The 26161-nt window shown below is 43.3% G+C and overlaps 1 protein-coding gene across 10 annotated transcripts in view; it reads left to right on the plus strand.

The window, feature by feature from the left end:
- The first annotated feature begins 6167 nt into the window (after positions 1–6167).
- ABCC12 (ATP binding cassette subfamily C member 12) overlaps positions 6168–26161 on the plus strand; it is a 78703-nt gene continuing 58709 nt past the window's right edge. For 7 of the 10 annotated variants that reach the window (XM_037516307.2, XM_037516311.2, XM_037516314.2 and 4 more), the window contains exons 1-3: positions 6168–6330; positions 19480–19651; positions 21345–21500. In XM_037516307.2, the coding sequence (XP_037372204.1) occupies positions 19533–19651; positions 21345–21500 (275 nt within the window). In that variant the 5' untranslated portion in view covers positions 6168–6330; positions 19480–19532. Of the gene's footprint in view, positions 6331–7203; positions 7289–13087; positions 13260–19327; positions 19362–19479; positions 19652–21344; positions 21501–26161 lie in introns of those variants that run through there. The other 3 variants (XM_037516309.2, XM_037516308.2, XM_037516310.2) reach the window with 3 other exon arrangements.

A 26161-nucleotide genomic window follows, 5' to 3' on the forward strand; every position in this document is an offset into this window, starting at 1 on the left:
AAGATCCAGGAAAGGTCGTGGCAGGAAGGGCTCAGATTCAGCCCACATCTACCTAAGGAGCTACTTCTGAAGGGGCTTCTGCGGGCAGCCTACGCCCAGGAGGCACAGATGGTCAGGTCTGGGAGGGCCCCCCTAAGGTGTGGCAGTCTTGAGTGGAGGGAGCTCCCCAAGGCTGGGGACCCGGACTTCGAAAGCTTTCTCTGTTGTTATCCCCAGATTTGGGGAGGTTCCTACAAGGCGGAGGCCGGCTGGGGTTCTTCTGCATAGATAGAAAACGGATTGGATGATTTCTCTGGGGTGCAACTATGGACACAGTACAGCGTATGGCAGGGTTCTCACACTGCACTGAGCATTTGGGTCACCCACCCAAGGGCTACTACAGATTGTGGGCCTCACCCCCAACTTTGTGATCCACTAGGTCCTGGGTGGTTTTAACAAGTTCCCAGATATTGCTGATGCTGCATCTGGGACCATACTCTGAAAACCCAGATGTTAGGCTAGACTATTCTGCCCTGTGTGATCCAGGAGTGGTTCAAACCCTGCATTCTAATGTGGGGCCCCGAGATCCTGTGCATCTCCAGGATACTTCTATATTTATTCATTCATTCATTCATTCATTCATTCATTCATTTATTATATTTAAAGAGCAGGTTTATTAGGGAAAGGGACAGAAGAGTAAAGGACACTTGCATAGACACCAGTGGGCAGGAAGAGCTGCCCTGAAAGGGACATGTTTGCTGAGAGAAGCCTGCATGGTTGCAGGCGAGGGCCTTGAGAAGAGCTGCCTCCGCTGAGGGTGGTCAGTGAAGAGAATTCCCGGCAGGTACAGGTCATGGTCTGGCAGGAGGCTGCTGCCCTGCAGAGGAGAGAGTTAGTGAAAAGAAGCAGCTGCATAGTCACAGGTGGGCAGAGGGACTGCTGCCCAGGATACTTTTATTTTTAGGATTTCTTTTGGTTCAAACCTCCCGAGCATCTCACTAAGTCACACAGACTCTCTTTTTCTTTATCACATTGACCTCAAAAGAGATCTTAGCATTTCTCTTATCTCCCTTGAACATATAGTTGGCTTTAATGAAGTTTTGGGTCAAAGGAGTAGTTTCTATTTCTGTCACTTTAACAACTTCCAATGAAATATCAGGCACCATCTACTTAAGGATTCTCTATTTCTACCCCCTCAGGCTTTAGTCTGCTTCCTGCTGCTGACTCTATGGGCCTGGGTTCTTCTTGACACTCCCTTGCTCTCATACCCCAATTTCTGGATGTGTGTTCTGTAGAGCAATTTAGTTCTCAACTTTTCCTGCCAAGAAAGTCACCAGGGTCTCATTGTCAACCCCAAGAGATGTATCAAGGCAGTTCTCTCAACAAAACAGTTCCTAGCCCATGAGGAAGTCTGGTGCTGGCTGATAAGATAGTGAAATTTCACCCTATTATCCTAAATGTTCCCCCTTCTATCCCTTATCTCATTTAAACATTCTTACGGAATCCAACTACGTCAGAGACACAAGCAACTTCAGAGACTGTCAGGGTAGATGTTCGTAGCTGGTGGCTCATGGACTCCCAGCTAGATTTGGGGCATCTGTGACTTTGGATGAGAAAAAATATATTTTTAGTAACTGAAATTTAGCATTTCCATTGATTACCCCAAAAGCCACAAAGTATCGTAGCATTAGAAGTACTGTCACCAATGGAAGTCACATGTTCTCATATCTCATTTCAATTATTTAAGTCATCTCAAGATATCATTTATATGCACCACTGCTTTGAAATTATAGTCATTATTAGATCCACTGCTGCACCATACCATTCAGTGCATTGATATAGAAGCATATATATTATGACACCCAACTTTGCTTTTTTATTTGTATTTTGATAACCATGTTTCTGTATAATTGGTTTTCTTTGCAGTCCTTTGTGCCTTATTTTTTTATGCATTAGAAATGCTATTCTGGGAGCACTCTAGAATGTCAAAAGAGCTAAGGAAGAAGATAGGTTAAGGACCCTCATCTAGTTCAGTTCTTTGAGTTAGTAGAGAGAAACCGAGTCCCTGACAGAGGACAGGCCTCTCCCACAACTACGTGGCTGACTTCTAACAGGCTGGCTTGGGACATGAATCTAAAACAGGTACAGAGGGAAGTGAGAAGGAGAGACAGCAGCAGGGGTGTCTGCTCAGAGCTGAGTCGGTAACTGACCCTTCACCCAAGTCCTAGTTCTGAGACCTGGCCCACCTTACTCCATTCTTGTCATTACAGCAAAGGGAGTATAATTAATTCCTCATTATAGCAAAAGGGAGTATATAATTTTCTGATTTAATAATGATGTTTCTTGCCAAATCTTCGCTTCCTGAATACTCAGTGGTTTTTGCTGTGCTCTAGACACCACCGTGCTTGTTGTCAGAGCCAAATTGTTTGCGACTCAAACAGCAATGCTTGAGAGACAAGTGTTGGTGGGAGGAAATCAGGTTTATTCAGGAGGCAGCAACCTGAGGAGACAGTGAACTATTGTCTCAAAGACCACCTTCCCGAACCAGGGAGAAGCAGGGATTTAGACGGGGGAATCCTACATTGGGGAGAGGCTAAAGGGATTTCAGAGAAATGGGCCAGGGTTCCAGAAACTGCATTCACACCCCTTTTTCTTCCAAGTTTGGCCTTGATGGGATCTGTTCTGGCAAGGGTGGGTATGCCTTTCACTGTGATAATGAGGCTGTGGCGTAATGTCTTATTTCTCCATCTTGGTCTCAGCTGGTCTCATCTGGTTTTCTGGTTTGTTTGCAATGAGGAACAGGAGCAGAGCCAAGGACAAGGAGCTTATGGTCACTGGGCCAGAAGCTTCTGTTCCCATGTGAAGGTTGAAAACCTATATGGCATTCACTGAAATGCCCCCGCCTCTGTTCCCAGCACCCATCAATGTACTTCGTGAATCTGGGGGAGCATCTGATTCATGATTTAGAACTTACACAATTCTTCCACAAACATCAAGTCAAATAAAATGCATGCCATAAGATTGTGTACAGTTGCTAGAGATGGCTAAGGGGTTTCACCCTCAGTGCCTTTAACTGCCAGTACAAACAAAGAAATAAGATGTATTACAAAATCTCTGTGATCCAGCCATTTATTTTATTATTTTATTATTTTTTTAAAGATTTATTTGTTATTTATGCATACAAGAACTGGGGTACAGGCCAGAGGTGTGGGGGTTGAGAAGATTCATCAGAGACTGAGTGGGAGGCAGAACAGGTGGATCGACTGAAATACACTGCTAAGGGGAGCAGCGGGTGAGATAGGAGAGGTCTGCTGTGCCATGTGGGTAGCTCCCTGCCTGGGGATCGAACTCTTGCTGCAGAGGATGCAGACAGCTTCATAGGTTGCGTCTTAACCCCTTGTGTCACCAGGGAGGCCTGATCCAGTCATTTAAAGGAAAAATTAGTCATCTACAACAAGTGTAATTTTCCCTGTCCTGAGAACCAAGAAGGAGAGCCACGTTTCCCTGGTGTGGGGCAAGCTTGCGGCCGGGAACCACAGGTCAGCTCTTTGACCCCAGAATGGCCTGCTCTGGAGTCTTAGCTCCAGGGGATGGCACCAAGGCCAGAAACATTTGCCACCTAAGAATATCTTTTGTTCTTTATCGGAGGCTGATCTGTTATTACGGTGTGCGTGTATTTCTGGGTCACTTATTTGATTATGTTTCTATTTATTGTTTTAAAAACTCATTCAAATCACAAATTACTTTACAGTCATTTGATATCAACTTTGTTCTTTCTCCTTTATCTCTCTCCTTAGCTCATTAGGCAGACAGCAGAAAGAAAAAACCCACGCCCTTCTCTCAGCAGATATTCTGTGTATTTCCACCAGATTCCAACAGCAACCCAGAAGGTAGAGCGCTTATTTCCCGTGAGAGCCTGTTAATTAAAAAAAATTATTATTTACAAATAATGGTGATCATTCATTGAATGTTAACTATGTTTAAGTCTCTGTGTTAAGCACAGCATTTACATTATCTAATCCTCAATTAATTAACCATGCTTGAGGTTATCGTGCTTATTTTATAGTTGAAGAAGTTGAAATCAAGAGATTTTGAGATCAAATCTAATCCTAGAATTCCTACTTTTAGCCACTCCATGTTATTGATTATATGCAACTCCAAACACTGATTTCTGGGTGCTTCCTGGGGCCTTTGGACAACTTCTCAGTCTTTCTTTTTCTCTTTGTGTCTGTATTTTAATATACGTGTATCTATATATGCGGATATGTAGATAGAGGTATATACAGATAATACATATAGATATATGTAGGTATATATTTATATACAGATAAATAGTCTTAAATATACCCTGTTTTTGAGATTGGTTGAGTCCATGTCATGAAGACTTCTTGGTGAAGGGCAGGAGTAGGGAAGATTTCATACAAAGCTTCACTTTGGAATCAAGGTCTCATAGAACCTCAGAGTTGGGAAGATTCTCTTGAGAAGTGGCCCTGAAACTTTCTACCAAGCACCGCTGTGGTGTCTGGTCACACAGCCTCCTGCCATGTGTGTATGTATTTCCTTACAGTGACATGCAAGGTAATAGATAAATATCACAGTGCTAATTTTTATAAGGATGAGGAAAGTATATATAGAGAGGATTTCTGCTATTTCCTTCCAGCACCCCACTATATTCTCCCCCTCCAACGCCATTTGGGGTTGTGTCAGGCTGAGCCGCGATGCTGGGGCCTCTCCCAAAAGCACAAGCTGATGGCACAGGCACTTGTCTTCTTTCTGACAGGTCTCCCTTGGCCAGGGTCTGCACAAACCCTCTCCATCATTCCATCCCAGAATCTGTTGCCGCTAGGTCCAATCATCTGCTTTATGTACCAAAATACCGTGTGTCTTGGTAGAAATTCATCTCGGCCAGACCTGCCACCAACATGGGGAAAAATTGCTCATCCTCTTCCCCCCAGACACTTGACAGCATCGGAGTCTGTTTGGAAATTGTGCAAGTGAGTCTGTGCTGGTGCCTCCCACGGTTGTGAAGATCAAGTGATAAAAGGATGAAGAACTTTGTGATACACAAAGGGCTCTACAAATGTCAAGTGATATTATTAGCAGTGATTTGCATTTATGGAGGAAGGAAAGGAGGCAAAAATCTGGGGCACCGTTGGCACGCGTGGCCCGGCCCACCCAGAGGCCAGGGCCGTCCTGGCCAAGCTGCTTCCTGCGCCGCAGCTGTCGCCCACCCTTCCCAGTTCCCACCTCCCTCTTGGGCACGAGAAAAGTATCGCTTGGGTGAGGACAACCTCTGCTGTGAATTACATCCCCAGGAAGCGGAGGAGCCCGAAATAGCCAGCAGGCGTGGGGATTGACCAAGAAGGAGTCAGGGGAAGACTTGGGAGGCTCGAAATATTTGTCCTCAAATCCACGAGTTAGGTGGGGAAGATCCTGTCAGTTGTCAACACAATTCAAAATGAATCAGGACTTGTTATTTCTGACTGAGAAATAACCGTCAGAAATAACTGTCAGAGGGAGATTTAGCTCCCTCCCAACCAATTCCCCGGCCACTTGGGAATCCTTCAGCCAACTCTGAGGCTGGGTCCCCATTCTGAGCAAGTCACCATGGTCAGGTACTTCGGGGAACGAAAGAAATCCGAAAAGACCCGTGCTCCAGAATTTGCTTGCAATGCTTGCAGTGTGATAAATGCAAACTTTGGTTTACAAGGATTAGCTGTTAGTATGAGTCTCACACTTTTCTTTCATTCAATTCAAGAAAAAAATTGAACTCAAATTGCCTTTATTTTTAGTTAAAATGAATAGAGAATGAATGAATGACACTGTCTCTGTGTTGAGTTGGGCTCCCTCAACTCTCCTGCCCTGGGGCTGCTTTGCAGGGACACAGAGTGGGAAATGCATGTGAGCTGGGAGCCAGGTCCCTGGGCTGGGGGTCTGGAGACGTGGCTGCTGGTCTCAGCCTTGCCCAAGCCCCTCATGGGAAACGTGCTCCCTGCTCTCCCCATCTGCAGAGGCAGGTTGGGGAGGTGTGATGTGACTGGCGGGGCCAGCTAGCAGGAGCATGACATGTCACCGAAGCAGCTGGACTGTGCCATAGGCCCGTCCTGGGAGGGGGCAGTGCCCTTTATGTGGACAGAGGGAATGTTGGTCCCCCAGAGTTCTCTCCACAGGCGTGGTGGGAGTGACAGTTGAATGGGGCAGTTGAACGGGAAGACTCTAGGCAGGTGGGACAAGCAAAGCTGAATCTGAGGTTCACAGAAAGGAGGCCCAGGCAATAGGGCAGAAGGCCGCCCCCGTTGCGCCCCATGACTTCTGGCTCCCCCTCTGGTTCTCAGGACGCCAGCTGCCCAGGTAAAGCTCCTCTCTGCAGCCATCCTGGGGTCCTTTGTCTCTCATCCCCAGAAGAGGCTGTGTGGGCAACACCCTATTGACTGTATCTGCCCATGTGGGGGGAAGTTGGGACATGGAGCCTTCTAGAGTGTCAGGAAGGTCTGGAGCACCTCATATTTTTGGAGTCCCCTGGTAAAAAAGAAATGCCGAGATGGGATTTCCCAATCTGTGCTATACAAAAGTCAACACTGAATAAGTGAAATCTTTAACCCTCCCCACCACAGCGCATACACGCTGAACATATACTGTATGGCTCACAATTTAATCACAGGATTTATTTTTAACAAGTTGCACACATGGTACATTTACTGTATGGTTCACACATGTTTAAAATGGATCTTTTTTTCTTTCTTCAACCTTATGTAACCAAAGGGGTGACCTCCTTTGGAGATACCATCACAGGTCACCATTTGGGGCTCTCTGGGAATGAGAGGACATCAGCAAACCCCCCTCCCTCTCTGTACCTCAGGCTTTGCGTTCTCTTACATGCTCCCCTATGCCTCTCTCCCTTCTCCCTCCTCCCTCTCCAACACCTGCTCCACCTTATTCCCGGGCCTCCTCCCATGGCTGGCTGTGTCCAGGGTGCCTGTGGACAGCCGGAGTAGATGGCGGGAGAAGTGAGGGCCAGGATTCTCCTCTGACTGGAGGTTGGCCATGGGAGCTGTGGGGAGGGCGTGAGACCCTCAGACATTGTAAGTTAGGTGGCTTTAAATTAAGAGGGGATTTATTAAGAAAGGCAAGGGGCCTAGCCTCTTATTTGGGAAGGATTTTATATTAAAGTGTATCTGCATATAATTGATGCAGAGGAGCCCTAAGGATGAATTTCCATTTTAGGCACCAAGGAAAACTGAGGATCCCCAGATGAAAAATTGTCAGTTTTGTGAGTTAGGCTGAAATGGAACATATTTGAGCTAAGTGGGTAGGTATGAAGAATATTTTGTCTTAAAATGCCCTCCAGATGTTGTTGTCCTCCCTCTTTGGAGAGAGAAAAAGGTAGAAAATGATTCCACTATAAGAAAAACAGCAGTGCAAATGTGATGATAAATGCTAGGTACCCCAGATCCCCAGAGTAGGGGGACAGTAAGGAGTAGTGGGGATTGTGGCAAACTAAAGTCTGTGTGCTTTGTAAGGATACTTTCTGCTTGTGAAGAAGTAGATTATTATTTTTTAATACAATTTATTTATTTATGCATATAAGAATGGGGGTACAGGCCAGAGGTGTGGAGGGTGAGAAGATTCACCAGAGACTGAGTGGGAAACAGAACAGGCAGATTGACTGAAATATACTGCTGAGGAGAGCAGTGGATGAGTCAGGAGAGGTCTGCTGCACCATGTGGGTAGCTCCCTGGCTGGGAATCGAACTCGTGCTGCAGTGGCTGTGGATAGCTTCATAGGTTGCGTCTTAACCCCTTGCACCACCAGGGAGGCCCAAGTCTGTGTGCTTTGCCGAAAAGGGATTACTGCTGTTCAGCATGAGCTGATGGTGGCCACAAGAACATACAGAGCTCCTGATTTTTTTGACAAAAATCAGAGGTAGCTTTAAATTTTAAAGTGATATTTCCTAATTTTAAAATATTTTCCACAGATCCAAAACATTTAAACAACTGTGCCGGACAAATACAATGGACCTGCAAGTTGTATGTGGTCTGCAATCCACCAGTTTGTCCTCTGCTCTAAACAGAGTTCTCTCTGCTTCTGCCTGGGGGGTTTACCCAGGCCTGGTCAGGTGCACTGACCAATAAGCAGAGGGCACCCAAGGGGCTTTTTCCAACCTTCTGCCAATCTCAGATGCTCTGAGCAGAAAAAGACAGGCTAGGGGAGAGTCAGGGTTGCCTTGGGGCCCAGCCTGGTCAGGCCCTCACTCCTTCCAGCTCTCTCAGTGGCCTCCCCACCCCCACTACATGAGTGCCAGCAAGCAGATTTGTCGCTCCAGGCAGCTCCCCACTCCTGGCAGAGGATGGCATGACAGACGGAGATAGAGACGTTAGCCAAAGCAGACTTCCTGATTTAAAAATTCTCATTTTCCCCCCGGGGCTGCCAAATTTAGCAAAGTGCCATTCCAGCTGCAATGCTTCCAAGCCGTCTTAGGTAATCACAACTCTGCATTCCCTGTGGAGCGTTCAAGGAAATCACCTTCCAGCACCAATTTCCTGTGAACTCTGATTGCACAAACCTAACCAGGGTGGTCTGGTCTCCCATGTTTGGTATCATGGAGACAGGACCCCTTAGACAGGCTGGTGACAGCTCGTGGCCAGGACTCTGCCCTTAGAAAAGAGAGGGAAATAATCGAAGCGATGGGTAAGGGATCTCCATGGGGGTTGAGGCCCATTTTCTCAGAAGGAACATTGGCAGAGGAGGAGCTGTGGACAGTCTGCCTGGACCAGAGAGGAACTGCAAATGGGTTGCTGGGGGGAAAAACAGTTCATCTGCCTTAACACTGTCTCTTTAAAAAATATTTAATGACTTATTTTGAAATGATCTAAAACTTACAGAAAAGTAACAAGAGTCATGCTAAGAAATCCTTCATTCTGATTTGTAAATTAACATTTTGCTGCCTTTGCTTGAACATTCTCTCCCTATGCATAATTATTATCTTTTCTGACACATTTAAGAGTAAATTGCAGACTTTTTGCTCTATTGTCTTTAAATACTTCAGTATGCATTTCTTAAAAATAAGGACGTTCTCTTATATAATCGTAATTTTCAAAATTATTAATTATCAAATTGAACAATTATCCAAATCAGATCATTTAATTTTGACGTAATACTATGGCATAGCCTATTGTCCATATTCAAATGTCCCCTATTGTCCTAATATCATTCTTAGTTGTTTTTCTCCTGGCTCAGCATCCAGTCCTGGACTGTGTATTGCTTTTAGCTGCCTTTAATCTGAATATTTCCTTGTCTTTCAAGATACTGGAGTGCACAGGCCAGCGATTTTAGAAAATATTCCTTTGGATTTGTCTGATAGTTCCTCACAACTCACAGCTAGTGTTGGGTTATCTAGCATTTGCAGAAATTCTGCGCGAGGTTGTCTTACAAAGTAACTGGGGTCTTTTACCAAAATTTATCGAATCACGGTCAGGTTGGCCAGAAGGAAATTCACTGGTGAGGCTGAGTTGCCTGGTTTGCTGTCTTCATGGCTTTTTTTAATTCTTAGGTTCAGTGATTCTCTCTTCCTAATGGAATTCCAATTTCGCTACAGCACTTGCTGTGAGCTCTTTTATCTTGATCTGGTCATGTGCTATTCTACCTCTGCTAAGCTCAGCCTAAACTTGTGGGTAACCCCCAGGGCACTGCAGCCCTGGAAGTCACCCAGAGGCAGTGGGAAGTCATGGGCAGCTGGTCGGGGACCACTGTCTGGCTGCTCAGAGCCCACAGTGCGGCAGAAACACACAGGATAGGACCTGGTAGAAAGGTCGTACCCTTGTCTGGATTTCTCTCCCCTTCTCCGGCCACAACTGGATTGCACTGACAGGGAGCCAAGGTCCCATCTATGCTGGGATGCCAGTTTCTTTGCTTCCCTCAGCCTGAGCACTCCTGCAGCAGCCTGCAGCCCTCCACTGTCTTCCTGCTGCAAATCCAGAAAAGCCTCCACTCTGGGTAGAGGAAGCTGTGAAGGGCTCTCTGGTAAACAGAGAAATGAAGACTGACAGACGGCTCCCTGGGGACACGTCGCCCCGAGCTGTACATGTGCAGGGGCCTCCAGGGCTGCTCTCCATGTCAGTACAAACAAATCTTAAAGCCCTGGCTGCTCTGCCCAGCCTTCTGGCTCCGACTCTCCTGCCCAAGTCTGCTGTATTATGGTTCCCTTAAGGGCCTCACTCTGTAGGGGCCACACAGCCAATTTCCACTGAACAGCTCACCTAGGCTTTCTTCCAAACTTGTCTTTCCTCTCTGCTCTCTTCCAACTCCCAGCTCTGCTCTCCCTCCCCAAAAGAAATTTCCCTAACTCCATCCTCCTCCCAGACCACGCTCCTTCTTCAGAAGGCAGGTAGCACAGCTGGTCCGCATTATTTAGGGAAGCTGAGCAGACAGCCTGGCTCTAGGGTCACATCCTTAAACATATGATTAAATATTATAACATCCAGAGACAATCCTGCATAGCCTCCTCATTTCATTCTTCTACCCCCCATAGGTCACTGGCATCTGGAAACTGGCCTCTCTCTTTCCCATTCATTTTCTAAAAATAAACTTTATTTTTTGGAACAGTTTTACAGAAAAATTGTGAACATAGTAGAGGGTTTCCATATACCTTGCACCTAGTCCCCCTGATTAATAATATCTTGCATTAGTATTGTATATGTTATGGCTAATGATATTGCTAAATCAATATATTTTTTTAAAGATTTATTTATTTATATAAGAACCGGGGTATAGGCCAGATGTGCGGGAGGGTGTGAGGATCCACCAGAGACAGAGCGGGGAGCAGAACAGGCAGACTAACTGAAATACACTGCTGAGGGGAGCAGCGGGCAAGGCAGGAGAGGTCTGCTGTGCCATGTGGGACCCTCACTGGCCAGCTGGGATTGAAACTGTGCTGCAGAGACTGCAGACAGCTTCACAGCGTGGTGCTTAACCGCCTGCGCCACCAGGGGAGGCCCTAAATCAATATTGACTAATATCCATGTTTTCTTTAGCTTTCCTTAGTTTCTCCCTAAGGCCCCTTTTCTATCCCCGGATCCATCCTGGTCACTACCATTACATTTAATCAACTTGTCTCCTTAAAGTCCTTTAGGTTGATGACAGTTTTCTCAGACTTTCCTTGTTTTGAATGACCCTGACAGGGGTACTGGTTAGGTTCTTTGTGGGGTGGCCCTCAACTGGGATTTGCTTGATGTCTTTCTCAAGATTAGATTGGAGTTAGGGGCTTAAAGGGGGAAGACCCCTGAAATAAAGAGCTCATCACATCCTATCCATGTGACTTAATCACTGTGGATGTCGACACTGACCCCTGGCTGAGTCATGTCTGTCTGGTTCCTCCACTGTCCAGTTGTTCTTTTTTCGCCTTTCCATAATGTGCTCCTGGAAGCATCGTATTTTAGCTGATAAAGTTGTTTCTCACAGGGCTATGTGCTTACTGGAACTGTACCGTGAACCATGGCAGGTGGGTGAGAGAGTCAGGCTTCTCCCCCTCGGCATGGGAGTTTACAGAAAAACAAGCAGAGGAGAACAGAGTTATGATATTATGTTAACATGTTAGAGTTGGAGAATTAGAATGAATTCATGTTTAGGTTAAAAATAGATTCAGATGTTTGGGCCTCCCTGGTGGAGCAACAGGTTGAGCACAGCGCTGTGAAGCTGTCTGCAGCCTCTGCAGCGCAGGTTCGATTCCCGGCCGGCCAGGGAGATACCCACGGCAGACATCTCCTGCTTCACCCACTGCTCCCCTCAGCAGTGTTTTCGGTCTGTCTGCCTGTTCTTCTCCCCACTCTGTCTCTGGTGAATCCTCTCACCCTCTGGCTTGTACTCCAGTTTTTGTATAAAAATAAATGAATCTTTAAAAAATAGATTAAGATGTTTACATATAGAAATATTTTTAGGTATGTGTATTTGCACTCATGCATACACACATTGCCTTGCTCTGTCAACAGTAACACCCCCATAATAAAGAACACACCCATGGGCCTCCCCTTGTGGCGCAGGCCACCGGTGAGGGTCCCACATGGCGAGAAGACCTCTTCTGCCATGCCTGCTGTTCCCCTCAGCAGTGTATTTCATCAGTCTGCCTGTTCTGTTCCCTGCTCTGGCTCTGGTGAATTCTCTCACCCTCCTGCGCTTCTGACTGTACCCAGTGCTTGTATAAATAAATAAATCCTTAAAAAAAATAATAGGGCCTCCCCTGGTGGCGCAGCGGTTGAGCGCTGTGCTGCAAGGCTGCCCGCAGCCTCTGCAGCACTGGTTCATTCCCTGGCCGCCGGCGAGGGTCCCACAAAAAAAAAAAAAAAAAAAGAGTAATTGATTGGTGTGGTTCGTAGACTACATTAATCAGCTCAAAAAAAAAAAAAAAGTAATAAAGAACATACCCAGTGCCAGATTTTGGTGTCTAAATCCTCTGTCCAATGAAAGGAATTGGTGCTACTTGGAGCAGTGGAATTTTATTACAATATATTTACCAGTAAATGAATGTATCAATACTTTGCAAGTATGTGAACTCACACAAAATCTATCACACTGTGTCTATACTTTGTTATGACTTGATTTTTCTTCTCTCAATTAATTGTGTGTGATATTCACAAAGGTTGGTTTGTGGAGCTAGTTCATTTATATTGTTGACTAGTGATAGGCTATATTCTTTTTTTTTTTAAAGATTTATTTATTTTTATACAAGAACCGGGGTACAGGCCAGATGTGCGGGAGGGTGAGAGGATTCACCAGAGACAAAGCGGGAAACAAAACAGGCAGACTGAAGAAATACACTGCCTAGGGGAGCAGCGGATGAGACAGGAGAGGTCTGCTGCACCATGTGGGATTCTCATCGGCCGGCCGGGATTGAACCTGCGCTGCAGAGGCAGCGGACAGCTTCACAGTGCAGCGCTCAACCACCTGCTCCACCAGGGAGGCCCAATAGGCTACATTCATATTACACAATTTACCCATTTTTCTATAGATGGATGCTTAAGATATAGAACTTGTACAACTCTTCCTTTAGAAGGGCTGGAAAGACATTTTATATTAGATTTTATTCTCTGTGGATTGTTTGCTTGTGTTTTTCTAGATTGAACTTGGGTGTCGACCTCAGTGAGTATGAGAGAAGAGAGGTTAGCTGAGGTCTAGAAGTTGTGAGGAGAACAGAAGCAGATGCAAAGCTGCCACTGTGTGTGACTCCTTGAACAGGAAGAATTTGTTCAGAACCTGTTACCAAAGGAGGAGAATCACTTGCTATCTTAGTAAGACAATCTTCAGTTTGATCAGATAAGCCAAATTGCTTTACAAATTTGTTGTACAATTTATATTCCTACCATCAGGGTTTAAGATCGGCTGTGTGCCACACATATGCTGAGACCTAAAATTTTCAGATATTGCCTATTTGAAGAATGAGACTAGCTCTTCTTGGGATTGTGATTTTAATTCCCCCTTTCCTGATACTCAGAGATTGAGCATTTTTTTTTGTGTGTGTGTGTTTATTTCACTCCTCTGACAATTAATTATCTATAGCTTTTATCCACTTTTTAAAAAGATTTATTTATTTATGCATACAAGAACTGAGGTACAGGCCAGAGGTGTGGGTGGGGGAGAGGATTCATCAGAGACAGAGTGGGGAACAGAACAGGCAGACTGACTGAGATACACTGCTGAGGGAAGCAGCAGGAGAGTCAGGAGAAGTCTGCTGCACCATGTGGGTAGCTCCCTGGCCAGTGGGGGATCGAACTGGTGCTGCAGAGGCTGTGGACAGCTTCACAGTGCTGCGCTTAACCCCTTGGGCCACCAGGGAGGTCCTAATCCACGTTTCTAACTGATTGCCCTCTGTTAGGGGTACATTATACATTCTTTATAAATTTTATATATGAAATCTTTGTAGTTAAATGATTCATTTATACCAGCCTATTGCTTTTCTTCTTAATCTTAAAAAAATGTCTGACTTAATTATGGTGATGTTGACTTTTGTCACCTTGTTGGGTGATGTTTGTCAGGTTTCTTTACTGCAAAAATCTTTCCTTTCTCCCTCCTTACCTCCCTCCAACACCTTTATTGCTAGGGGAGAGGTGCACTAAGGAGCTCTTGATGGGGCATGTCCTCCATTTCACCATCAGTAAGTTCTGGCTGCGCAGCATGGCACTGGCACTGGTGCTGGAGCTGGCGCTGGGGCTTCTGGCCATCCATGGGTTGAGGAAGGACCTCTTCTTGTGGATCTTGTGCACGATGTTGCTGAGGTTGACCCAAAGTGTTCTTGTCAATGGTGGTCTACACGTAGGAGGTGGCCAGCTTTCGTGTGCCGGATCTCTGTTTCATGACCACCCCCACGCCTTTGCAGCCGCTGCCAGCTGCACGCCCACAGTGTTGTGGTGAATCAGCCTGTTGTAGCTGAAGGAGCTGTGGTCCTTGTCATTATTAGCTTCAGTGGTGCACTTTTGCTTGTCCTGCTCCACGAGGGGGCAGCTGCAGTTCTCAAAGACCACCTGTTGTTTGCATTTTCATGTGTCTTATAACATGCTTATTTTCTCCCTTTCTGGGGAGAATTATGTTGTTGTGTTTTAGACTTAACCTCTATTTGTTCCATCCATCCATTCAGCCAGCAAGCCAGCCAGCCAACCATCCAACAAATTAGTATCAAACACCTACCATGTGCCAAGGACTGTGTAGGTGTTGGAATTCCTTCTGTGAACAAGACAGATAGGAAGCCCACAGTTTATTTGGGGAAAATAAGTAAGGAGGAAGTTTTGCCAGAGGAGGAAATGTCTGAACTGAGTCTTGAAGGCTAAGTCGGAATCTGTCAAAGGAAGGGAGGAGGGTAGATTATTCCAGGTTTTGGCAGTGGTGAATACAAAGAGCCAGAGGCAGGAGCATCTGGAAGTTTGTTCTGGGAGCAGAAAGCATGTGGAAGGACCAGAGTAGTGTCCAGTAGTATCATTGGGAGGTTGAGTGTGGGCCATGGTGCAGGTTGGGGTAAGTTCACCAAGTTCCTCTTAACTTCTATTTTTCTCATTGAATTAGAAATCTGGAACTCAGTCCATGGTATTCATGTTATTAATACTGGTTAATTGAATATTTGAAGCAATTTTGAGCAGAATTCCTGCCTATTACAATTTATGCTCCTCTCTAGCTGCATGGAATGTCTCAGTTCCCACTTTAGGAGATTGAAGTGAAGACATTTTGATTCTCCAATTCCATTGTAAGAAAGAATATATTACTCTAGAGGAATGCTTCTATAATCCATTATAAACAAGGGGTTTCCTATCTAGACTGCCTCAGATGAGATGATGCCTCAGTTTACATTTATACCTTACCCCAGCTTTATTGAGATAAGATATTAGAATGACAAAGAACTTTGAGCACCTCTAGGGGGTACATTGTACTGATTTGTTACAAGTGTATATTGTGAAACCATTACCACAGTAGCATGAGTTAATACCTCCACCCTCTCACATAATTACTATTTCATTTTGTTTTTGTGCTAAGAATATTTAATATATATTCTCCCCATTTCTCCGCCCTTCCAAGCCCTGGAAGTCACCATTCTGCTCTCTATGAGTTCAGCTTTTTCAGAGGCTACGTATAAGTGATTTCGTGTATCTTATTTATCTATTTATTTGTCTTGCTCTGTCAAGTTTATCTCATTTAGAATACCCTGATGGTCCATTCATGGTGCTGCAAATGGAAGATTCCCTTTTCTCCTTATATTTGAATAATACTTCATTGCGTGTGTGTGTATACACACACACACACACACACACACACACACATATATATATATATACACACACACAAATATATATCCTGTATCTTCTCTATTCATTCACCCGAAGATGGACACTTAGGTGGCTTCCATATCTTGGCTATTGTGAATAGCTGTAATGAACACAGGGATGTAGATATTTCCTTGAGATCCTGATTTTATTTCCTTTGGAGGTATACTCAGACGTGGGATTGCTGGATCATATGGTAGTTCTCGTTTCAATTTTTTGAAGAAATTTCATACTGTTTTCCATATCAGCTATTCTAATTTACATTCTTATTAACTGTGCTCAAGTGGTTTGGTCCCTTTTTTCCATCTCTTCAGCAATATTTTTTATCTCTTGTCTTTTTGATGATAGCCGTTTCAGCAGGTGTGATGTGATGTTTCCTTGTGATTTTGATTTGCATTTTTATGATAATTAGTGGTATTGAGCACTTTCTCACATATTTTTTGGCTATTTGTTTGTATTCTGTGGAAAACTGTTTATTTTGAATTTGTCCATTTTAATTTTTTTGCTATTGAGTTGTGTGAATTCCTTATATATTTTGTATATTAACCTCTTAAATATGATTATATATAATATATACCCATATATATGATTTTATATATACATATGTAATAATATGTGTTAAATGTAATAATATGTATTCCCATTCTGTAAGTTGCCTTTTCATTTTCTTGACAATTTCTTTTACTGTGCAGATGGTTTTTTTTTTAAGGATTTTATTTATTGATTGATTTATACAAGCACTGGGTACAGTCAGAAGCACAGGAGGGTGAGAGAATTCACCAGAGCCAGAGGGGAGAACAGAGCAGGAAGACTGATGAAGTACACTGCTGAGGGGAGAAGTGGGCAGCAGGAGAGGTCTGCGTGCCATGTGGGACCCTCGCCCGGTGGCCAGGGATTGAACCAGCGCTGCAGAGGCTGCACCCAGTGCTCAACTGCTGCGCCACCGGGGAGGTCCTATGCAGATGCTTTTAAGTTTGATGTAGTCCCACTTAATTACTTTGCTTTTTATTTTGCTCGTTCTTTTGGTGTCATATCCAAGATATTGTTGTCAAGACCAGTGTCAAGATTTTCCTGTTTTCTTCCAGAAGTTTGATGGTTTTAGGTCTTATGTGTAAATTAAATCTTTAGTTGACTTTTGCGAGAAGTGTAAGATAGGACTCCAATGTTATTCTTCTGCATATAATTATCCAGTTTCCCCAACACCAATTGTTAAAAAGACTATCCTTGTCCCACAGAGTATTCTTGGCTTCTTTGTCAAATATTAATTGACCATAAATGTGGGAGTTTATTTGTGGGCTCTCAGGTTTGTACTGTTGGGCTCTGTGTCTATGCCAGTACCATTTTGTTTTGGTTACTACTAGCTTTGTAGTATAGTTTAAAACCAGGAGGTGTTCTTTTTCAGGATCGCTTTGGCTCTTCAGTGTCTTTTCTGGTTTCATACAAATTTCAGGAATTTATCTATTTTTTGAAGAATGTCATTAGAATTTCGATATGGATTGCATTGAATCTGTAGATGAATTTGGGTAGTATGAACATTTAAACAATATGGATTTTTCTGATCCATGAACAGAGGATATCTTTCATTGCTTTGAGTCTTCTTTAACTTCTTTCCTCAAAATGTTTTTGTTTTCAGTGTATAACTCTTTCACCTTGGTTAAATTTACTCATAATTATTTTATTGTTTTTGATATTATTATGAATGGAATTGTTTTCTTCTGGTTTTTTTTTTTTGATATTTTGTTGTTAGTATATAGAAACAATTGATTACTAGTATGTTTGTTTCATATCCAGAACTTTTACTTAATTTGTTAATTCATTCTAATATTTTATGGTGGAATCTTTGACTTTCTATGTATAAGATCATATCATCTGCAAATAGTCAATCTTCCATCTTTTTTTCCAAGTTAGATGGCTTTTATTTTTTTTGCTTTCATAATTGCTGTGTTTAGGACTTCCAGTACTGTGTTGAATGAAAGTGGCAAGAATAGGTATCCTTGATCATAGATGAAAAGTGAAACTTTCACCATTGAAGATAATGTCATGTATGGGCTTGGGATTCATGGCCTTTATTAAGTTGAGTTTCAGTCCTTCTATGCCCAATTTGTTGAGATTATTTTGGTCAAGAACAGATGATATAGGGCCTCCCCAGTGGCGCAGCAGTTGAGCGTTGGGTTGCGAAGCTGCCCGCAGCCTCTGCAGCGTCAGTTTGATCCCCAGCTGCTCCCCGCCACCGGAGGAGGGTCCCACATGGCGCGCAGACCTCTCCTGCTGCCCGCTGCTCCCCTCAGCAGTGTACTTCGGTCCTTCTGCCTGCTCTGCTCCCCGCTCTGGCTCTGTTGAATTCTCTCACCCTCCCTTTCTTCTGACTGTACCCAGTGCTTGTATAAATAAATAAATAAATCTTTAAAAAAAAAAAAGAACAGATGATATATTTTGTCAAGTGCTTATTGTATATCTATTATTTTCACTCTATTAATATGGTGTGTCACATTTGTTGATTTATATATGTTGCATAGGTATATTCTTGCATCCCAGGGGTAAATACCACTTGATCATGACATATAACTCTTGTAATATGTTGATGAATATTTGCATTTACATTCATCAGGATATTGACCTGTAATTTTCTTTTTAGTGTACTGTACTTGTCTGGTTTTAGTATCAGGGTAATTCTGGTCTCATAAAATGAGTTGGAGAATGTTCCTCCTCTTGAATATATTTGAAAGTTTGAAAAGGATCAGCAGTCTTTTTAAAATATATGGTGGTATTCACTAGGAAAACCTAGTTCTGCTTCCTCTTCTGTACAATGAGGAGTTTGTCATATTGCAGCTGAGAATTCTTCCAAATTTGACATGCCATGAGTTTAGTTTAGTTGATGTTTCTAGCTATAAAAACTTTCAATGAAAATTCTTGTAGTGGGAACTCTACTTACAAAATAATAATGAGGCTTCTGATTACAAGAGACATAAACCAAACCAAATTTAGTTTAAGTAAAAAAAGGAGACTTTATCTAAAGCATATGGGGAGAAAGATGGCATGGAGCCCTAGGGCAAGAATTGAACTGGATCTCCAGAAAGGACTGGAGCTAGGAATGACACAATCTTGAAGGATTCTTCTCTACTCATTGGGCTTACGTGCTTGGAGAATGGGATGGTTGGTTTGTGAACTGGGCAGAGATTCCAAAATGTATCCTTTCCACCTCGATTATGGTTTTCCTTTGGGGAGGTGTTACAGAAGTATGGGAATGTGGGTTTGTCCACAGGTGTCTTGTCCTGAGAGGTGGCATTATTGAAAACCTCATGGGTCAGGGACAGGAGAATGTGGATATACAAATGAGTGTGTGTGTGTTTGTGAAAAACTTGTCGTGGATCATACTTAGAGAGCAAACCCATCTTCTGGTGTCTGTTTTTCAGGGCTGAGCCCCAGGCTTGGCCATGGATCACAATAGAAAATTCACAACATGTGCTTATTTTTACAGTTGGGCCAGTAGAAAAGAAAGAAGTAAATATTCTTGCTAATAAGGAAGACTCAAGGTAGAGGTTATGGATGTGGCAGACTTCTGGTCACACTTCACCATAAAGGAAGGTGAACCAGTAAACCAGGCCTGAAGGGTGGAATAATGGAGTTCATGGGTGGAGGATGAGCTGCTTGGTTTAATTTCAGTGTCCTCATCTGTCAGTGAACTTTTCTCATCTCTCTGCAGCAGAGTGAAAGTGTCCCTCAGCCAAGCGCCCAGGGCTCTAGTCTGCCCTCAAGATGGTGGGTGAAGGCCCCTACCTTATCTCGGATCTGGACCGGCGAGGCCAGCAGAGGTCCTTTGTGGAGAGATATATCCCAAGCCTGAAGACCATGATTCCAGTGAGACCCAATGCAAAGTAAGCCAGGGAGAAGATTGGAGGGAGGTTTAGGACAGAGCCACCAATTATAATTTCCAATCTTTTAGGAGATTGGTCACTGTCCCTGTTCTCTTTGCTGGTACTCAAGCTGCTTGTCCTTTTATCCATTCCATCCACCCACCCACCCATCCATCCATCCACCCACCCACCCACCCATCCATCCATCCAGAGCATACGTACATCTGTCCATATACCCATTTATTCATTTATTGACCACTCATTTCTTGACCTCTCCTGTTGAAAGGTAAGGGCATGGGCTACCCTCCTTCGCCTCAGGCAGAAAAGATACTCACTTTTGGACTCTGTTAATAAGTGCTTTGCAGAGAGGCAAGGCAAGGAATTGTTTAAGAGAATGACAGGACCTTGGAGTTAGTAAGCACTGGTTTGAATCTCTGCTCTGCTCTTACCAGTTGTAAGTCTTTGGCCAAGTAATCCAGCCTCCCTCTGCTCGATGTTACTGTCTACAACATGGAATCATAACTACCCCAACTGTCCACTTCACTGAGTTGTGATGATGTTATGAAGCAATGTATGACTTTATCATAAAAACTAACTTTCAGAGAATGGTACAATATTTCAGGCACATAGTACCTTGTTAATGTTGTCTTAGCTCGAGTGCTCCAAAAGCAGGGCCTAGGGCAAGTCATCAGTATGAGCCTGCACGTACATGACAGTGTTCTCCATAGCTGAGATCAGAGGCACATGTGACAGGAGCCTGGGACTCAGCATCTTGACATCTGCAAATGTTTTACAGGGCCTGGGACATACAATTAGATATTATTCTGTGTCTGTGACTTTCATTCTGCATTAGATGGTTAATTCCTCAGGGGCATTTTAATTTCTTTTTCCTTTTCTCTTCCTTCTTCTTGGTTTCTTCTTCTTCATCCTCCTCTTTCAACTGCTCCTTTCCATCTTTCCGCCTCTCTCCTTTCTCCTCCCCCATCCACCTCCTTCACTTTATGAGGCATAAATGATCCTCGCAATATAACATGAGTGTGCCTCTAGCTCTTGCCTCTTCCATTCGCCTCCCCCTGACTTGGCACACCCTGCACTGCCCACCTTTCAGTCTTCTGAGAGCAAAAACATGTGTCTGATTCTCCTAATAGTAACTGCCGGTCTCCATTTCCTCATGGATGGTCATGAATTTTGAACATTGGGTCAGCAACTGGCTCACTAAATAAATCCCATGGTTGGGAGCATTTGTCAATTTTTTGTGGTGTAAATACTACTATCCTGGCCACTTTCAAGTAGCCAATGTGATGTCACTGAATGCCAAATCAGGAAGAGATGCACAAGGACCCCTTACATACCATGTATGGTATTTCTTCCGTCCAGACACAACAGACTAAACAATCTATACAAGTAGAGGTGACCTCAAGATCTAGTCAAATCTAAAGTGATGTTTTGAGTATTTACTGCCTCTGTTTTTAAGATAACTTGCTTATATGTCTGTAATTTATTTGTTAACGTTGGCTGCGTTCAACAACTTGTAAGGTTCCTGATGTTTTCACAAGCTGCCCTAACTAATCCCAGCTACCACTGCTCAAAGGGCTGACAGGTTCAAGCACGGTCTGAACGTGGCCATGGTTAGGAATTACGGTGTTAGGAATTCTAGCCAGGGAGTTGGGGCACTGATCCAAGTCCTGGACACTGATTGTCTCATTTGTCTTAGGTTGGCACCCAACCCCGTGGATGACGCAGGCCTGCTCTCCTTTGCCACATTTTCCTGGCTCACGCCAGTGATGATGAACGGCTACAAGCACAGGCTGACTGTGGACTCCCTGCCCCCGATGTCCCTGTATGACTCATCTGACCTCAATGCCAAAAGGTACAGGATATGTGGGGTCACCTGGGGAGAGGAAGCTGACTGTGAGAGAGCCAGCGAGCCCTTTCATAGGCTTCCATTTCCCCAGTGTGGGAAGGACACCTGTGGGTCCTGGTGGCCATTTCTCTGAGATCTGAGATGGGGGCTAGGCTGACTGTATCTCTTGGCCCAATCTTTTGGGAGCTGTGGAACAGGAAGGAAGGTGGGGAGAAAGGGCCTCTTGAGAGCCACGCCTAAGCCTGAGCACCTTCTGGCTCGGCTGCCTGCTGCTGGGCAGGAACACTGTGTTCAAATGGGGGTGCTGCCCACTGGCTGGGTGCTGCTTGTGGCTCCAGGCATCAGGCTTTATTTCACTTTAAAAATCATTATCAAACTTCTCTATAACAAAGTACATTTATGTTGAATCAAAACTACTGATATTTGATGACCTTGACTTGCAAAAATATAAATTTCACTAGTTCAACGTAGGTCATAGTTTTTATTAACATGTCAAGCAGCAGAAGCATAAGCAATGGGGGAATTCCCTGCTCTACTGCCCAGAGGTAAGCGCTGGTAAGTGCTGGCCTGGATGTGTCCGGAATGTTTCTATTCTGATTAAACATCTGCTATCAAATCAAGACCTTTTATTTTCCTCTTTACTCTTGAGTCATTCTTTTCTTCTCTAAACAACAAAATAAGCAACTATATCAGGTATGTTTTCAAGGAAGAGTTGCTGTTTTCTGGTTAGAGTTCATTAGAATTTTTCCATGTTGGCCCCAAAACATCAACCTCATTCTTTGTAACAGTGACATTGAACGTGGAGGTCCTAATGAACAATATGTCTTAGGCAGTTGGGGGGTTCTTAGAGCCTCCTCTCTGCATTAATTTCTTCTAGAAGTGTCCTTATCTTTGGCCACATGGGGTAAAGTGCAAGACATATCATGGAGTATGTGCTTACAGGACTGAGAGTTTTATTTATTTATTTATTTGTTTGTTTTTGTTTATATTATTATTATTTTAATTTTATATATTTTTACATCATTTTTCATTTTTGCACAATGTATGCATTTTCATCTTGGTTATATTCCCCATACAATTCCCACCCCCCCTTGTTTTGATCCTACTCCCTCCTCCCCACCCCCAGCATAGTGTGTCTCTGGTTTATAGCTGCTTTTTGATTTTGCTCAGTGAAATAAGCCAGAAAGAAAAGAAAAATATCAGATGGTTTCACTCATAGCAGGAATTTAGAAAACCTAAATAAGGGACCAGGAAAAAGACAATTTATTTATTTATTTTTTATTCTTACAATGTTTGCTTTCTTTTCTCAGGTGTTGTCCCCATAGAATTTTCACCACCAATTCACCTGGACACTATCACCATGGTCCCTTGTACTCTTCCAGCCCCCATTTTGATCTTTCTCCCTCCCTCTCCCCTATAGAATGCCTCTGATTTATAGTTGTCTGTTTATTTTTGTTCTGTTTTGCTATTATCATTTTTTCCCTTGATCTTCTATATTCCTCCTATAAGTGAAACCATTTGGTAGTTTTCTTTTTCCTTCTAACTTATTTTACTGAACATAATCCCTTCAATTTCCATCTGTATTGTTTCAAATGGCATTAGTTTATCTTTTTGATGGCTGAACAGTATTCCACTGTGTATTTATACCATATCTTCTTGATCTGGACTGGGAGTTTTAATCGTGGTCTTGCAGGGACTTCTACAACTGTGCTCCCCCTCCACTGTGCTCTACAGGAAACTCCCTCAGTGGTAGTTTCTAAATGTACAGTCTGGAGAAAGTTGCCAACAAGTTAAGAGAGAGAGGGGCTGGACCAGTGTCATTGGAGGACTGGATTTTCCTTCTGCCTCTCCGGTTGCAACATCTCTGTTTTTTAATGTTTCCTTCCATTCCCCAAACACCAGCTCAGATCCTCTCCTCTTCCAAGCCATGCCTGTTCTGAGACGATCTCATCCACCCCAAAGACTTAACACACCAAATACACGCAGACACCCAGCCTCACATGCCTCACCAGTCCATGCCTCTCTTTCTTTCTTTCTTTCTTTCTTTCTTTCTTTCTTTTTTAAGATTTATTTATTTATTTATGCATACAAGAACTGGAGTGTAGCCCAGAGGTGTGTGTGTGTGGGGGAGGTGAGAGGATTCACCAGAGACAGAGTGGGGAACAGAACAGGCAGACTGACTGAAATACACTGCTGAGGGGAGCAGCGGGTGAGACAGGAGAGGTATGCTGTGCCATGTGGGTAGCTCCCTGGCTGGGGATCAAACTCGTGCTGCAGTGGCTGCGGACAACTTTATAGTGCTGCGTCTTAACCCCTTGCGCCACCCAGGACCCACCACGCCTCTCTTTCAGGCTGAATTCATGTCCCTGATGGGACAGCTGCATGGGGATGACTGGTAAGCACCTTCATATGAAGCTGTTTTCTTGATTATGTGACAATGCTCTTCTTCTCTTCTCTTTCACCATTTCTGTAAACTCCAAAGTTGGTCAAACTGGACAACTGGGACCTCTGACCCCATTCTCCTTTTTTTTTTTTTTAATGTCTTTGTCTCTTTTTTTTAATAATAAATTTTATTTTTGTATTCCCCATACAATTTTAACCCCCCCCATTTTGACCCCAATCCCTCCCCTCCCTCCACCCACCCCCCAAAAGTGTCTCTGGTTCATAGATTTTTGTTGATTTTGATTTTCACTTTCTTATAGTTATTCATTTTCCTGGTCCCTTATTTAAGTTTTCTAGATTTCTGCTATGAGTGAGACCATCCGGTATTTTTCTTTTTCTTTTTGGCTTATTTCACTGAGCATGATCCCTTCCAGCGCCATCCATGTTGCTGCAAATTGCATGTGTTTATCTTTTTTGAATGCTGAGTAATATTCCATGGTATATATGTACCACATCTTCTTGATCCAGTCATCTATTTTTGGGCATTTGGGCTGTTTCCAAAGCTTAGCTATTGTAAATAGTGCTGCTATAAACATAGGGGTGCAGGCGCTCTTTGGAATGGATGTTTCTGTGTCCTTTGGGTAAATACCTAGGAGTGGAATTGCTGGATCCTGTGGAAGCTCTATGTTTAGTAGGTCCAGAAATCTCCACACAGCTCTCCATAGTGGTTGGACCAGTTTGCACTCCCACCAACAGTGCAGAAGAGTTCCTTTTTCTCCACACCCTCGCCAACATTTGTTGTTGCCAGTTTTTTTAATATGTGCCATTCTCACTGGTGTAAGATGGTGTCTCATGGTAGTTTTGATTTGCATTTCCCTGATGACAAGTGATGTTGAACATTTTTTCATATGCCTGTTGGCCATTTGCATTTCCTCTTCAGAGAAGTTTCTTTTTAGCTCTTCTGCCCATTTTTTGACTGGATTATTTTCTTTGTTGTTGTTGAGTCTCATCAGCTCTTTGCAGATTTTTGTGATCAATCCTTTATCATTAGTGTTGAGTGCAAAAATGTTCTCCCAGTTGGTGGGGTTTCTCTTTGTTTTGGTCATTGTCTCTTTTGCTGTGCAGAAGCTCTTTAATTTGATGTAGTCCCAGCTGTTTATCTTTGCCTTCACTATCACTGCTTTGGGTGATGTGTCTGTAAAGATGTCTTTGATGTGCAAATCACGTAGTGTTTCGCCTATATTTCCTTCTATGTATTTTATGGTTTCAGGTTTTATGTCTAGTTCTTTAATCCATTTTGAGTTGGTTTTTGTGTATGGTGTGAGGTAGTAGTCAAGCTTCATTCTTTTGCATGTAGCGGCCCAGTTTTCCCAGCACCATTTATTGAACAGACTTTCTTTGCTCCAATGCATATTCTTTGCTCCTTTGTCAAATATTAGTTGACCATAAATCTGTGGGTTTATTTCTGGATTTTCTATTCGATTCCATTGGTCTGTGTGTCTGTTCTTGTTCCAATACCATGCAGTTTTGATGATTATGGCTTTGTAGTATAGTTTGAAGTCTGGGAGTGTGATGCCTCCATTCCCTTCTTTTTTTTTCAGGAGAGCTTTGGCTATTCGGGGTTTTTGGTGATTCCATATGAATTTCATCAATAATTGTTCTATTTCTTTGAAGAATAACATTGAAATTTTTATTGGAATAGCATTGAATCTGTATATTGCTTTTGGTAGGATGGCCATTTTAATAATGTTTATTCTTCCAATCCATGAGCAGGGGATGTCTTTCCATTTCTTTGTATCTTCTTCTATTTCTTTTAACAGTGTTTTATAGTTTTCTTTGTAAAGGTCCTTTACCTCTTTTGTTAGATTTATTCCCAAGTATTTGATTTTTTTTGTTTCGATAATAAAGGGGATGTTTTTTTTCATTTCTTCTTCTTCAGATTTATTGTTAGTGTATAGGAAGGCTTCTGACTTTTGCATGTTGATTTTGTATCCTGCCACTTTGCTGAACTGATTGATGAGTTCAATTAGTTTTTCTATGGAGTTTTGGGGTTCTCTATGTATATTATCATATCATCTGCAAATAGTGATAGTTTGACTTCTTCTTTTCCTATTTGGATTCCTTGTATGTCTTTCTCTTGTCTTATTGCTCTGGCTAGGACTTCCAGTATTATATTGAAAAGCAGTGGTGAGAGTAGACATCCTTGTCTTGTTCCAGATCTTAATGGAAATGCTTTCAGCTTTTCACCATTGAGAATGATACTGGCTGTTGGCTTGTCATAGATG

The sequence above is a fragment of the Talpa occidentalis genome, unplaced genomic scaffold, assembly GCF_014898055.3.
Source record: "Talpa occidentalis isolate TD23 unplaced genomic scaffold, MPIMG_talOcc4v2.1 talOcc4.17, whole genome shotgun sequence".
NCBI classification, from domain to species: Eukaryota; Metazoa; Chordata; class Mammalia; order Eulipotyphla; family Talpidae; genus Talpa; species Talpa occidentalis.